Source organism: Cyanistes caeruleus, chromosome 17, assembly GCF_971803275.1.
Source record: "Cyanistes caeruleus chromosome 17, bCyaCae1.hap1.1, whole genome shotgun sequence".
Taxonomy (NCBI): domain Eukaryota; kingdom Metazoa; phylum Chordata; class Aves; order Passeriformes; family Paridae; genus Cyanistes; species Cyanistes caeruleus.
Genome location: NC_141717.1, coordinates 8,306,179 through 8,322,644, shown reverse-complemented (window position 1 = coordinate 8,322,644; position 16,466 = coordinate 8,306,179). Strand labels below are relative to the sequence as shown.

General features: G+C 39.5%; 1 protein-coding gene across 6 annotated transcripts in view; it reads right to left on the bottom strand.

Moving 5' to 3' along the window:
• The window catches only part of LOC111935982 (uncharacterized), a 188,028-nt gene that overhangs the window by 55,313 nt on the left and 116,249 nt on the right, over positions 1–16,466 (bottom strand). The window contains exons 1-6 of one of the 6 annotated variants that reach the window (XM_086854854.1): positions 13,182–13,404; positions 12,923–13,050; positions 12,708–12,827; positions 11,740–11,870; positions 11,212–11,246; positions 1,128–1,710 (exon numbers count right to left, since the gene is read on the bottom strand). The exons of 1 other annotated variant lie outside the window; for it this stretch is intronic. In XM_086854854.1, the coding sequence (XP_086710980.1) occupies positions 1,427–1,710; positions 11,212–11,246; positions 11,740–11,870; positions 12,708–12,827; positions 12,923–12,940 (588 nt within the window). In that variant the 5' untranslated portion in view covers positions 12,941–13,050; positions 13,182–13,404 and the 3' untranslated portion in view covers positions 1,128–1,426. Of the gene's footprint in view, positions 1–1,127; positions 1,711–3,559; positions 6,625–9,556; positions 11,247–11,739; positions 11,871–12,124; positions 12,199–12,707; positions 12,828–12,922; positions 13,051–13,181; positions 13,405–14,521; positions 14,585–16,466 lie in introns of those variants that run through there. 4 more of the 6 variants (XM_086854855.1, XR_015277451.1, XR_015277444.1 and 1 more) reach the window with 4 other exon arrangements.

The following is a 16,466-nucleotide window of genomic DNA, read 5'->3' as shown; positions in this document are numbered from 1 at the left end:
CCTTAAATAGGTGCAACTCTGAGTCCCTACATACAACACAACCCTTTCCCCAAGAGATTCATGCCCTTGTTTAGTTGATACCAGAATCTTTGGTCTGGCCAACCACAGCACATGATCTCAAAATGTCACCTTCTGTATCTCTCCCTCCCTCATTCCCTCTCCCTCCCCTGTGAGTGCCAGCCTGCTGTGCTGCAGGAAAGCCATCACTCTGTGTTCCACACAGCGCTCCCAGCTCCAGCAGAGCTGGCAGTGCAGCATCCCAGGCAACACCACTGCATTTAAAATTCCTGTACTCTGGAACAACCCCACATTCACACTAAACACTTCAACACAACACAGAATATGTTCTTTCCTATCATTAAAAATACCCTCTAACAAACAATAATTTTCTTGTAAAATTCACTTGGGCTTTTGTGTGGTCTGATTGCTTGTTTGGGGTTTGTTGGATTTTTGTTTGGTTTTGTTCTGTTTTTTTGTTTGTTTTTGGTTTTTTGGGGGCAGGGGGGAGGGATGGACTTTTTTTTCCTTAAGAAAAAACCCACAATTAAGTGATTTTTCAGTGAAATTCTCATATGTTTCCTTCAGAAATCCACAATACATTATCCAGAAGGTCTGTACTGACAGACTGGATGCTAAAAGACTTCAGCCTTAAAGAGCTTTTTATTTATTTTTTTGTTTTTCCCTTGTTTTACTTCAGACGTTTTCCCAGCAGCTCTAATCTGTAATAGAATATTAAACTGTATCTCCTGTAGCTCTGTTGGTCACAGTTACTGATAAGATTTGATTCCTACTGTTCTTAAAATGCAAGGGACAGGCTTTGCCGGGGCGTGCGTGACCTTTCCAAAGCCACAGCCTGGTAGGAGCTGCGTCGATTGCTCTGACCTGTCAATGGGCAAGAGCTGCAGAGCCAGCAGGAGAACACGTTCTGATGCCTGCAGTTAAATAACAGCACCTCAGGAGAGCACATTTATGAAATATCTGAAGGCTGAAAGGTCACTCTCAATGAATCTCCCCTTTCTTGGGAGCTGCCATTCCCCAGCCGCTCCTCTGGCTGGGCCGGCTGTACCACAGCGGCCTGGATCTGCAGGGCTCCAGCCACTTTAGAAGAGGAAGTATTTTCACAGATATGAGCTTTTCTCTGTAATTTATCATACTTAAAGCAACACCAAACTTCTGGCAGAAATTAAAAAAAAAAAAACAAACCCCAAGGGGTGGAACTTCCTTAAAGCAGCGGTAAGGCCCACCTGCCTTTTCACACATGTTCACAGAGGTCTCCCACTCTCCTTTCTGGGGCCAAGGGTCTCCAAACACCACCCACAGCAAGTGAAGCTCTTGTCCCCTCAAACATCCCACACTTAGAGTTTGAAAACCTTCCAAAACTTATCACAAAATGCTAGGAATCGAGGCATTCCTCCAAATTTTTAACCTAGACAGCTCTGTACACCCACAGAGCTCTCATCACACCGCACTGCTCTGGCCCGAACCTGGCAGCTCCTCCCTTCACTGCCAATTCCTGCAAATCCTCGGCAGCTCCAGGGCTGCTCCATGCAGCAAGTAACTCTTCATTGAGCAGAACCTGACTTTCAGGAAAAACAGGAACTTTCACACACTCCAAGGGCTGTAGCATGAGTCCTTCTACCTTTGTCTCTTCCTTTGTGTTTTCTCCTGGTTTCCAAGCTGCTCTCCTGCTGCTTTTAGGTGCCTCCATACCTGCTCAAATGACAGATGCAAATCAAATTGATACTGTGCCACTGTTTGTACATACTCTGCTCTTTGGATACATCAATTTACTTTTAGAGAAAGTACATTTAGAGTTTCCTATTCTTAGTCCAAGTGAAGGGAGCTGGTATGGGTATCAGACTCTAAGTCTGGTGTGATGCTTTTTCGACCACCCATCCATCAGCACAACAACATGCTAACATCTAAGAGCTGAAAAGTATTTTTACCATGAGCTGTTTTGTTGCCAGCTTAAAGAACAAGTGTCTCAAAACTAGACCCTTTACTACAAACATCGTGAGCTTGAAATAACACAAATGTTTTACTCTTAGGGTTTTTTTCATTTGCTCAAATCTGCCATCTCTTGACACCTTCCTTCCCTTGTTTAAAAGCTTTTCTAATCCAGAATGGCATGAGAAACAGAATACTGTAAAGTGCATACATTGAAGTCTGACTGGGTAATTTGGCAATACTCTTACAATAGCTGTTTTTCCAAACCCACTAGTACACTTTCTCAATGTTCCAGTTAGTATATAAAAAATAATGCTTAAACTGTACAACTTCTATAAAAACCTAGAGCAGGCAATGCATTCTTTGGCACAACCACACATTTCAAAAATGGGATTTTTATCACAGTATTTCATTTCCAGTCAATCGAGGTCTGCATTCATAGATCATTTTGCACACACATTACTCAGCCACTGCTGCTTCTATCTCTAGTCTAGTAAATATTTTTGCCTTGTGCAAAGGATATATGGGCAACACAGCCAAGATGAATTCTTGCATTAGTCTTGCAGCCCAGATGACAGTGACATACAGCAAGATATTAGAGCACTGTGGTATCAGAAATGTACAGTAAGCCTGAGTAAAGGATGTAGCCTAGAGTTTTATAGCCTAAGACCCAGGAAAACAACGATAAAAGGTACACTTCCACTGTAGCATATGGCCAGGTTTAGTCATTCAGAATAATACACCACATCAATTAAATTGAACCTATTGATTCATCATCTTCCTGGAGCCAGCCCAGGTGCCTTTAATGACAGCTTGGCCTATTTCATGCAGAGTGATACAGATCAATAAGGAGGTGCTATGGGGTAGTAGATGGTGCCCATGTGTCTAGCTAAGAAAAAAAATACCTAACTTAGAGTTATAAAACTGTTTTACTGCTTCTAAATGGCCATCAGTACTCAATAACAGAATCCAGTAGTAAAGCAGTTGAGAAGTTTGGCTCCTGAAAGTGTTAAAAGGCTGCTGTGGTTTTCTAAGGGGCAGCAGTGTATTGCTGCCAGCAAGTTCCCAGTTACTGGGGTCAGTCTCATGGGCACACCAGAGGCAGGTGCAGAGCAGTGCACGACCAGTCTGGCACGAGCAAAGAACGCTTTGTTTTCCTATACTGATGGGAAATCTTCATTTCTCTTTACAGGCATTAAACCACTGAAATCAGGCACATTTAAAAGACACAGTTCAGGTTAAGTCACTCCATCTACAGCCCAGCAATGCTGCACATACAGCATTTATGCTCCCAGCCTTATCAGCATTCAAAGCCACATCAGTTTAGCTAACAGTACTAAGATTTTTAAACAGCTAATGAATTCTAAGCATGGCCAGCACTACTTTAATTCAAATTTGCCTTATAGTGAGTTAGCTCAGCAAAGAAGGAAGTTTAATGTGCAATTAAGGCTCTCTCTGCTATGTAAGCTGTTTTTATTATATCAAAAATCATAATTGAGAAGAATTAACACATTGGAGAGTCAGTCTAAGGTGATGAAGAAGAGAAAGTTTATATTAAATACAGACTGTATCCAAGTTTCAGCCACCTTGAAGACAGTGGAAACACCAAACAGCTAATTTAACATTTTATTAGCCAATTTGCTAAAATGATACAGAAGGAGCATAGAGCTTTAGCAGAGTAACAACTGAAATCCCTTCATACATGACCTGTACTATCCTGTTCTTGTGTGTAAACTTATATGAGATGCTGTAAACATATATATAAATACCACAGAAACAGTCTTGTGATAGTAAGTAATCCACACAAATTCTATCAGAGCAATAAACTGTCTCAGAATGTTATCCTCAGGGCTCCAGAGAGCCTCATCCAGTGAGGAATTCAATAATTCCATCACTCAACAACCGGAAAGCGGGGTGGTAACTGGGTTTGGAAGTAATGCTAATGAAACTCTACAGATGCAGCTTCTAAAACTGAATTAATTTGATGAGAATAGAACACAGAGAATCATTTCAGGCTTATTTTTTGACATCTTTCAAAGTTAGAATACTTCCAAATTTATATGCTTGAAACCCTAGCAACTGCCTCAATTTTCTAATGTAATATCTTTGTGGGTAGAATCCTGGAAGACAAAAATTTATTAGCACAAGGCAGTATTATTTAATCTAACTTGGTCTGCAGGCTCAAAACACTTAATCTAAATTCCTACAGAATTAACCATATTTAGCGTTACTATGACTGAATTTTAATAACCTGAAATTAAAGCTGGGCCAGTTGGAGGAGGGAGACATAAAAACTGAGCTACTCATTTTTTGCTTTCAAACCCTTGCAAGTTCTTAATATTTAACAAGTGAGAGACCTCCAGGCATGGCAGATATCACAGTCTGGCAGGTACTCTATAAAACAGGATAAAGCTAAAAAATGAATACTTTTCTTTCTTCCCAATAACTTTCAATTAAAATATGAAAAAAATGTTAAGACCAAACAGATTGAGGCATGAAGAAACACACTGCTTTATGAAAGCTTAGTGGTTTAATGCCAAGTGTCCCATGTTTTTTTCCCAGCAAAAATATTTTGAGGCATTTGATGGTGTGATGAGCTTGTGTGGAAGTGGCAACATGGAAAATTTTCAAGTAGGTGCCTCACGGTAACACAGTGGGAAAATGAACCAGAGGGAAAGGCTGAACAGAGGGAAGGATCTCTTAGAAGAGAAGGAGGCATGGTAGAAGGACAGCCTGGTCAGTGTTCAGTGGAAGAGAGGGAAGAAGTCAAGGAAGACTAAACCCAGAGCAGGATGAGCTCAAAGAAACCCAAAAGTTGTCTTAGCAACTGCTCACAGTAACTCACATGTGCCAGAAGACTCTTCCATTTCAAAAGTTAGACCACAATTACCTTTGCACTTATAGAGACACGTTAACTGGGACTAATAGACTTTGTAAATCAGGACCAAGGGGGATATAGCTGTGCTGGCTACTGTAATTTCTGCTGCTAAGGCTCTAACCACATCTTGGGAAAAAAACACATCTGGAAAAAAAATTCTGGTTTTGGCCTGTGATACTAACAGTAAAGTGTCACAAGTTTTCAAGGGTGTGTTGTCATGCTAAGATGCAGAATCAAACAAAACATTTTAACTTAGAGAAGCTACATAACTTCAGGCATTTATCTTTGACAGGAATGGCCTGTGGGAAGCACATCTCTCTCTTATTTATACAGAAAAAATCAGGCTTCTAAACTGAGAGGGTCTTCATCTCCACATCGACTCATGCTGTCAAACATAACTGCAATAAAAAGCACCATCCTATTTGGATTTCTTATTGATCCGTGTTCTACTGTGAATGGCATTATTTTCTTCCTTGACCTCGGTTCAGAGAACAATTTAGAAGCTTTTCAAAATCTGCTTTTCTATTATTCAGAGACAGATTTGAATTTATTGAACAAGAACTCTTTTTACAAATGCTTTTATTTCTGGATTCTTTTCTTCTTCCCATCTTGCTTTTCTGTTCTCTCCCTTCTGTCCCGAGGTGGATGTGAACCCAGACTGCCTGAGCAGCTTTTAAACATTAAACAAAACACATCAGCTTGCCATGTCTGTCTCAGCAGAAAGCCAATATTCACTCCAGGAGCAATCAAGCACCCAAGTACAGAGGCTATAGCAAAAGGCTGTAAAAAATGTAGTAACAATCCCTGAAAGTGCTTTGAGTAAAGGTTTTCTTGTAAACCTGCAGTTGAAACCAACTTTATCTAAGAAATTACAAAGGCTTTGATCAATCTGAACTAAATTTTGATATTATAGGCCCAGTATGTGGCCAAGTGTAATTTTGAGCCACTCAATGCACAAAGACTTTACCAAGTTTACTGAAATTCTAGTAATAAAGTTTTTGTGTAAATTTTGCAATTCTATATTTTTGATGTGCTCAGAATTTAAGCTAACCTGCATCTCAGGATTTTTACTGCTTCTATAAATGCAAATAGTGAGAAAAATGTTGGTTTTCTAGTGCAGCTTTGAAAATCTTTACGTAATAAATAAACAAACACATTTCACACATGTCACTGATCATGCACTGAATGACAAATGCTTTTTATCACTAGAAATCTCAAGAGTTTCAATGAAGAAACATCTAACTCAAAAACAATGCAGACTATAAATGGCCTTTTTTTCCCAGAACAACTCAAAAACAATGTAGTTAACCCAGCAAAGATTTTAACCTTCATCCCATGAAAGCAGAAATGCTTTTTTTTTATTGTGAAAAATCTGCATAAATAAAATTACTAAATATTCTATGGACTTAAAAAATAATTTGCATATTATTAGATAGTCCAAATAAATGCTACATAATTTCACCCTTAAATAAGTAATCTTGAGAAACATTTCTAAATCTGGGGATTGGGTGGTCACTGTCAAAGCTACATGCTGAGATGCAGAATGGACAGGAAATCAGTTCTGGGTTTATCTAACACTTGCCACCAAAAGGATACAAACATCTGTGTTCTCAGGTGCATGCTGAGGTACGAGGAAATTATTTAATATCTATTTAATAGCATTTTGTGTCTTCAAAGGAAATGGCCAAACTAATTCTACTGTAATTTATCCAACAATTCAGACTTCTTAGATTGCTTTCCATTCTCAGCCATGCAGTGCTCCTGGCAAAATCGGGGGGGACAAGAAAAGGAGGAACACGCTGGAAAAAAAAAAAAAATTATGAAGAACTGGGATTTCCTACAAGGACTACAAAAGATTTTGTAACAGACTAGCACCTAACAAGGTAATCATTTCTGTATATTTAATAAAGGCCAAATCCCACCATGACTTACAAGCATTCTCAGCACTTCCTGCAGCTGAACCAAGTGAGTGCAACCAAGCCACTCCATGAAACAAAATAAATGCTTGTAGAATGAGAGGCTTATGAGATCAAATGGGAAGCTATTCAAATTAAAGTGGGGTGAGGCAGGCAACTGATATGGGTAGGTATGTCAGTGAACATAACTGGTTTTCATTTTTCTAACAAAAAAAAATAAGTTTTGACATTATAAAGCAGGATTCAATAAAAGAGACGGAGACTAATCCTGGGAAACAGGAGTGGGAGGTGAAAACAGGGCTTTTACCTGAAATACAAACAGAGTAGCAAGCATTCAGCTTTCCACTCAAAATTTAGAAAACAACAGCCTCAAATCTCTGAAGGTTTATTTTATCCTCTAAAAAAGCACTCCCCAACACAGAGCATTACACTTGCTTTCAGAGACCACTGTCTTAATTTACAGCCTAATCAATAACAAACATGTAAAGGTCAGGATCTACATTCATGCAAGACACCATTGAAAATCCACCTTTGTTCATTTCTAGGAGATGTCTTGTTTCTTTTTTCACCATTTACTCCACGTCTGTTCTTTGTACAGAAAAAATGAGTAGCATGTTTTAGTTTGATCAGTGGCTCAACCCAGTTTTGCTTTACAGAAGCTGCCCCCCAGGTTTTGAGGACAGGGGATCTCAAAGGGGAGCCAGGCAGAGGAAGGGATGCAGCAAGGGAGTTGTGTGGGTGATGGGTGTGACAGGTACCCTGGTCAGCTGAATGCCACTCTAATGGAACTGTGTCACCAAATGGGCACATATGATCATGGCAAGAGGCATAACTCTTTTAAATCAACATTTTAAAAGATCACAGAATGAACAGAAGAACACTCATCTGCCCATCAGGATCCTCAGTGCCAAAAAAACATATTTTTACTTGATAATGTTAATATTAATGTTAACTAAAAGCTTAACTTAAAAATATTACCATTAACTTAAATAACTTTCTGGGCTTTAAGTCTTCTTATTGTTTGCAGCATTTGCACAAAAATACTGAAAAAAAAAATCTACAATAATGGGTAATGTGTAAACAACAGAGTCAAAACATTTCAGAAATTCATATCAAGGAAACACAAGGAAAGTCATATCAAGGAAACACTAATTCCTCATGCTATCAGAATATGTAAATATTTTACACTTAGAAAAGCATTTAAATGTTTATAATTGCAATGGGTACTTATCCCCTGAGAGCTCAGTTGACTCAGGAACAGACACATCAGCAGACATGCCTGTGCAAATGTAATCTCAAAAAATAAGTGAGAACAGCAGCTATCATGGAAACATTATTTTACAACAGGTGTTGTGGAAACACTCATCCACCCCAAACAAAGCCACACCAAAAGAACAACTTCAGCACCTTAAATCAGGATTTACAAGCAGTCACAAGCTCCAAATTATCTATGAATTATGATTATCTGTCCCAGAATTACACAGCCATCTTGCACATGAGCATAACTGTTCTGGAACTCATGATTTTTTTAAAGCCAAACTTCTGTCTTGGCAGCAGAATTTAATCTCTCTTATTTATGGTTCTCCCAATTCCCCAAACAATTAGGTGGCAGCAGAAAGAGGGAGGCACAGACAGGGGTTGATGTCTCGTCCCTGCCACAGCGCGTCGGGCGCTCCTTCTCTCTGGCACTCCGGAGTCAGGGTGGCATCACAAGGTCGTGATGATTTGTAGCACCAGAGGATTGCAGAAGCCTCAGGCAATTGTCAGAAGCCTTGGCTTCCTACTAGAGCTCACTGAATTATTTCCAAATTTATTACTATGGCAAACAGCTGCCAAATTATCTCAGAGCCCACAGCCCAGAAAGGCAGAGAGGAGTGAATTAAGTTCAGAGGAGATGCAAAGTTTCTGTCTGTGTGAGATGTCACATTCACATACACAGGCTCATTTACTTTTTAGTGACCCAACTGCATCCTTTCAGTGCCTGATCGTTCTGGAGGCCATGAGAAAGATGACACTCCTCCAATAACATAGTATAAACTTATATAGTAGGAAACAGAATACTGATGTTACAGATGAAGATTCTCTAATACTTATTCAGAAGAAAATAAAGGGTATTTTTGAAGCTTTAGTTAGCAACTGTTGAATGGGTGCAAAAGGCAAGGCCTGAGTTAGAGACTGAGGGGCTGTGTAACAGAGCAGTAACAGCACACCTGGAACCACAAACACCAGTTTTAGTTCACATTTCCTCTTACCTCTGCTTCTGCTTACTCATCTCTAAAGCAGAACTGCAATTTTTACAATCACAGCTGATGCATTTGGAGAATTTTGATATTTAAGAGATATGAACTGGTACCAAGAGGAGCTGTGGCTGTGAGTGAGGAGTGGTTTGCCAAGGCAGGGAGTGGATGTGCCACCAGTGTGCAAGCAGTGCAAGCCAAAGTGACTTGCTGTTCTTACCCATCTCATTTTCCTGCTGATGGAAGAACCTGTGGGCAGCAGCCAGGGATGTTCCCACTAGGGATCTGGAGGTTTTGGAGAAGCCAGGGACTCACTGATCACCTCCAGGATTTTGGAGCTGGGGGCATAGGGAGCCCAAAGCCCACTAAGACCCCACTGAAACAGAGATATTAGCAGCATATGAAGGGGTTGGAGCTGCTTCAGAAGCAAGCTGTGGAGAAGCACAGCTCCTCTTGGCATCATAATATTGAACTATTTGTTCCCAATACTGGTTTGGTTTTTTCCCTTACCTCCTCCATAGCACACTTCCTTCATTATATCAAATTCACTATTATTTTTAAATAATGATCTGCCAAAATTTAAAAAAGCATTTTATTTTAATCAGATATTTTCAAGTGATTATGAACAACAAAACCAAAAAAAGATATCTTGAGTAAGAATATAAGTAAATTGAGTAGCTGATCCATATCTTCAGAAATGACAAACAGAGCTTGCTAAAAGCCATGTGTAACTCTAAAAATTTCTGTACTAGCATAAAAAAAGAATGAAAAACTAGTAATTGCTGCTCCTTAAAATTGTGTATTTCTTAAAAAAAAATCTACTCTGAATGTTCATAGTTTCCTCACATTAAATCACTATATTAATAAAAGTTTATATATATTTATATGGAGCTCAATGACTAATATGCATATTAAAAAAGAAAGTACTATTTGGTTTGGATAGGATAGTTTAGAAAAGACTTTTTTGCATTTGGCAAGCTAGATTAGCAGCCTTAAAGAGAACACAAGAGAGCAGATTTTAATATGTGAAAGAAATTAACTACAATTGTTAAATGTTAAAATTACAGAATTCCCCTAACCCTTACACCACCACTAGTGCATTTCCTCTTGCAGCCACCCTTTTGCAGTAATGTTTTCTACTCTGAGATGGGCCTAATGAAAAAAGCACAAATATACTCAAGTCCTTTAAGCCAACCAAAGTTCATCCCAGCTAACTCTCTTCCAAACTGCTCATATATACCAAATTCAGCAATGCTGTGTACAGTGCTGCAGTAATAAAAATGTCATTTCTTGCACTTTGCTGCTGGCACAGCTGGTAGTCCATCCCTTTGATAGAACATATTCTCCCTGCCTACAATGTATTAAAAGTCTTTCCTGCTGTTGCTACGAGTTTTTACTCCAAACTTGGGTGTATGAAAGAAAGGATATCAGTGACTATTACCTGGTATTTTTGCTTTCTCAGTTATGAAAGAAGTTTTCAATATAGCTGCAATCTCTCTCCACTCTCAGCAAGCCCAGCGCCACCAGCCATGAAAGCCAAACCTGTCTGTCATTCACTCACACTGAGGATTACCCACAGCTGCCTGGAAACTGCTCCTCTCCTCCTCCCTCTCACCCCATCCTCTCTAATAGTGTTTGCCTCTTCCCTTGCTCTGCTACTCATTTGGAGAAATTAATTCCTTTTTAGCTCCACATCATTTCAAGAACCTTTTCATTTGTCACACTCTGGCCACCACACAGTTTGTTGCTCTCTGGGAGCAGCAGGGACCTGCACAGCTCCTTACACACAGCTTTTACAGGCTTGGCTGTTTTCTCCTGAACCAAGGCAAAACCACCCAAAGCCTTCAAAGCTCCAGGTGCCCAGCCCAGCTGCACACTCCCACGATGGACACAAGCCCTGGGAGCCCTCTGCTGTTTTCATTTGGCTACTCTGATCTCTGACTTTTCCTTCTAAAAGAGATTCCCATTCAGGAATGCCTCTTGTGAAGTGGTTTGTCCTCAGTTCCCTTCCCTGACTGATCCAGGTCACTGCAGAGCTGCTGCCAGCAGGGGAACACCTCACTGATGTGGCAGAGCCAGGGTCTGACCTGGAGGCTTTGGAGCTGGACAGGAGAGCAAGGGAGGAGGAACCCACACAGTCCTGGAGCTGACAGCCTTCCTGAGCCCAGTGACACCTTGGAGCTGGACACAGAGCTCAGGGACTGCCCTTCCTGAACTGCCAGGACACACTCACCTGTTGGGAACACACCTGCAAAGGACATTACCTGCCTGTAAAAATAAAAAGAAAAAAAAAATTAAAAACAAACCACATTTTTTCCTCAATTTCTTTCAATCAGGTGAGTGGACTCTAAATGCATCTGGACAGGAGCACACATCTCTCAGGAAAAATAATTTGAGGGAGATTTTCAAAAATTTATGAACAAAAGATAGGTATTTTTTGCAGACACTAAGGATGGATTTGGACACTTCTGCCTTCAGAAAGAAGAACATTTAAATAGAGTAGGAGAATAAGGGTTATGTCCAGCAAATGAAAGTATCTGTAATGATACAATCAGTCTGAAGCAGGAGACTGCAGAAATCCTGTGCACAAAAGAGAACAATTCTGGTTCAAATGAAAAACTGTCAAAAAAGGTGCTGCCCCCCTAAACATGCTAGAGAGAGCTTTAGCTTTAAAATTATTGAAAAAATAAAAGATCCAAGAAGAGGGGAGGAGGCTGACATGATGGAACATGCAGGAACAACAATCTTAGGGAACACGTACCAGCTATTTATTCCCAAGGGATTAAAAACCACAGCAGAGCCACAGTGACAGGTGAGGAGCCAGGTGTGATGAAGACAGATGGAAAACTTCCAAGGTCCAGTGATCATGGTAATATTAACCTCTACATTTTCCTGAGGTAATATTAACTTCTAAATTTTCAGAAAAAGCAATTCTAATTTATTTATTTAATCAATTTATCTATTTATTTAATCTAATTTATTAGGACTTCTTAAGAAATCCACACTTGAATGCAACTGATAGCAATCGTTTTCTACAAGTTGGGAATGGAGCAACAAAAAAAGCATTTAACTCATGGTTAAAGACTGAGAACTACAATCAGCCCATAAACCACACCTGAGTAATTTTTGAGTTAAATCACTCAGACCTTAATCACAAGTCATGCTGAAATGTCTGTGAGTTTTGTTGTTGTCTCAGTACACATCTAAAGCACCATAAAACCTGTAAGAATCAGCAGTAAATAAATGAATGTATAAATAGTTTTTTGATATAAAGGATCAAAATTCTTCACAAGCATTTAGCCTGCGGATAGATGAGGCCAACATTTGATAAGATAGGAATATATAAAAGAAAAGCAGCATTAAACATTGAATTGCAGAACACTTATAGGCAGTACTAACTTTCTCCTAAGAGGTCTTGAAAAAGAGAAGCCTGTTCCCATCTTGATTATTTGGGCCTGGTGCACAACACTACCCCACTTTTACTGTGATCAGGTAGGAGTAAGGACCTCATCTGAAAGCAGCCTTAATAAGAACCTCTTCTCTGTGCAATTTACCCATCTATGTTCTCAAATTTGAGTCATAATATTTAATACCTGATTCACACAAAATCTGTGAAAAGTAATTAAAATAAACATTGTAGAAGTGGAAAGTCTTATTTCTATGGCAGCACTGATGGTAATAGAAACCTCAGAGATAATGGTAACATCATTCTCTGCAAAGGCCACTCACTAGTTTTTGTGCTATCAAGGACAAACAAATAAGGGAAACCAGGAGGAATCCAGTTCCTAAGCAACGCTGTATTTCTGTACCCCGCTCAGGCCCTGGCAGAGGTTTATCTTGCTCCAGGTTCTGGAACAGGATACAAAAGGTCTGTGGTACTGTCTGGGTCCAGCTTCCAATGGCACCTTATTAAATCCCACTCTTCTTGGGCTGTTATTACTAACCTGTATGATGAAAATCATTGCTTTCCCTTTTTTCAAGCCTCTGTATTTCTCATCTATCTACCCAACAGAACCATCAGGGCAATGATCAGACCCTTCTGTGGCTGCACAATGCCAGGCAACAGGAAGCCCTGAATTCAGAAAGAGGATCTCTGATGTGACCACAATACAAAACATAACAGCAACAAACAGCCTGGACAAAACTCCAAATTTTCTTCCTGCCAGTTGCTACATTTGGTGTTTGTTTCTCTGAATAGTTCACCTGCAGCAAGCAGAGCTCCTCCTGCAACCAGAATCAGGCTGAATTGCAGCACTGCCACAGTGCAAGGGCAGGCACAGGGAGGTGAGGTGAGGAGTCACCATGCACACAGGAGAACCACCCAGTACACCCTGGTTATAAACCCTGTCCTCGTGCATTACACTTGCTGCACCTGTGGAAACATCTGTCATCTGTTCAGGAAGATATGGCACAACTAAAAACATCCAGGTAAGGGGGGAGGAAAAAAATAAATCACCTTTTCATAGTTATCACTACAATATTTCTTCCACCAGCCACAAAGCAGTGGCATGGACCACCAAAACATCACTGCTACAGGACAACAAACCAAACAAAAAGTTGATTTTCCCTAGCACACAAACACACACAAAATGCATCCTCTGATGGCATACAGCTCCATGGGCAATTTTGTAGAAGGATTATTTTGTCTTCATGCAGTTGCCTAGTGATAATATTTGTCCATCTGTTGTAAGGCATATTTCCATATCCAAAGGCACAGTACACATTGCCATGTGCTGGGAGGGATGCAGGATTCTTGCCTTGCAAATCAGCCCATTGATCATGATGAAAAATGGCAAAATGCCAATAGTTCACGCACTGAGACATCTCAAGGATTCACAGCTGAAAGCTATTTAAATAATAAACCTACCCTACTTCAAGTCATATTTAGAGCTAAGTATCACCAGACTAACAACTTTTTCAGCAGTACAATGTTCTTTATAAGTAATAAGCAATGTAAATTTTTGCAAGCTGAAGCATAAAGCCATAACTATATAAATAATCACTACATATGAAAGTAGACCTTTTGACCTCAGTACAGTTATTTCACTCAGAGGAATACTTCTGTTTATGAAGGGTTTATTTGTTCTGGCCCCACTTCTTCTAAGTATGGTCTGCTATAATCACAGATGGATGTGAGGTTGATTTGAATGATTTCTTTTGCTCCTAAAATTGGTATTTACATCTAAGCATTAGTGCACAGAGTGTGTGCTGTTCTACTATATGACTTTAACCACAAGTAAAGGAGAAAATTCTCTCCAAACAAAATTTCTCCTATGTATTTTATGTTTTAACAGCAGAATCACCTATTACTAAATGGAAATTATCACCTTATTCCATTCACCAATTACAGCAATTGAACAGAGGTCACCAGTGAGCCTGGGTTCACTCTGGTGAAAGCACACACACTCCCTGAATCCTGGACAGATGAAATTTCAATTCTCACTGTTTCAGGAGTCCCAAGTACTCCTGCCTTTCTAAATTACATCAACAAAACTGTAGCATTCAGTTACAAATGATTAGCATGGAAGAAACACAGGTTTAACCTTTCTGGAGATGTTTGCAGCAGAGGTGAAGCACGGCACTCTCAGAGTTCACCGCTAATGACTTTAACCCAGTCTAGATGAGCCAGACTTTCAAGTGGTTAAAGCTAATTTAGATTAGATGCTAATTTAGGTCTGGGCCTCTCCTGTGAGCAGCTTCTGCCAGATTGAATATGGTGCTCTCGTGATACAGGATTACAGTCAAAAGAATTAAGGAGCAGCTACCTAATTAATTTCAGTTAATGGTATTTAAAGACATGCAGCTGTAGGCAAACCAGCTTCCCAGCACAAAGGAGTGCACTAACATTTCATTCACAGAGCTGCCAAGTGCTCATAACGTGGCCACACAATGTGGCTGCCAGGGCTGTGACAGTCTGAGCAGCACAGGCAGGTCCCTTGTCCCCTCTGTCCTGCTTTCTGCCCAGGGTGCTGCTGCAAGTGAGGGGTGTGGGATAGGGGAATTTTGCTGTAAGAAGCTTCTCCTCCTTTTTTGTACACAAGTCCTGCATTTAACTCAGTGGTGCTCTTCAGGGACTGTGGGACATCAGGGACGTGTGATGGGGACTGACTGTGAGTGAATGAGCTCTGCTGCCAGGTCTGGAGAAAGGGGTGTTCAGTACAGGAATGTGACACCAAAAAAAAGATCTGTTTTATGTATGCTCAGCCTGGTGTTGGTTTTGAGCCATCAGTGAAGAAGATGGAGAGCTGGATGCTGAGTGTTGTTAAAATACTATTCTGGGTCAAACACTAAGGCCACTAACCCAGCCTAAATTCTTCTCCAGTCTTTACCTGACCTCCCCATTTTCAAGGCATAATTTTATCACTTTCTTTCCTGCACAGGAAATTAAGAGTACATAAAAATTATAACCTATGCCAAAAGTTACCTGTATTCTTTAATGTGCATTGAAGATACCATAAAAATGTGCAAGGCTTGAAAGACTGGAACACTGAAATCACAAGCAGGATCTCCACTGAAAATTGATACCAAGAATTTGCTGCCTTTTTAAAAAAACTTCAACATAATACTACCAATTCTTTTTTTTTTTTACATAAAAATACCACTGCAGAAGTCAAATCCCCTGTACGCCCTCAGAGGTGGCAAAATGTAAATGTTCAGAAATGTCTGGATCATTATTTTAAATGTCACTAAATCCAAACCTCAGCATTACAGGAGTTATTAGCTAAATCCATGTTCTGTACATGCCAAACTATTTGCTCTCTCATCAACCATTCTTTTCTATTTTGCTCTTAATTTACTAAGTTCTAAACTCACAGATGGTTTTGGTAAGTTAACTTACAGAGTAAGCAATAGAGGAGTAAAACTACAGCAATGAACAATGTCTTTAACAAGTTACACCTAAGGAGATCAGTAACATCTAACTTTTAAAAGAATGCAGTAAATCCCTCTCACCTGTCACATTCACATACAGATAATCATAGCAATCTGAGCTTATTTGAATAAACTGAAAATACAAAACTGATAATTCTTTTACCAATTTAAAACAAGAATTTTTTGCCAATATTTTTTTTCTGTAGAATAAACAAGAAGTAGGTTTCACAAGTCAGTATAAATTGTAGTTAGTTCACTAACATTAGTATAACTGCACTGTAAATCCCTACAGTGTTTTACAAAAATAGATTATTTCATACATTTTAAATTACTTATTAAGAGGGTAACAAAATTATGCCAGTCAAATTTCTATTTATATAAACACTGTTTCAGCTTTTACCTTGGTAAAACCAGATCAGTATAAAAAGCAATTTAATGTTAAAAATTCAGGTCATGCTATAGCCATTTTCTCATGAAAAATTGTACAAGAAAGAAGACCACCAAATTAAAGCTAAGATCATAAATGGACATATGTATATATCTGGAAATGTATGCATTTGCATTGCACACAATAGATGTATCATGATCAAGAAATAACCATATGAAATTTGCCCTAGA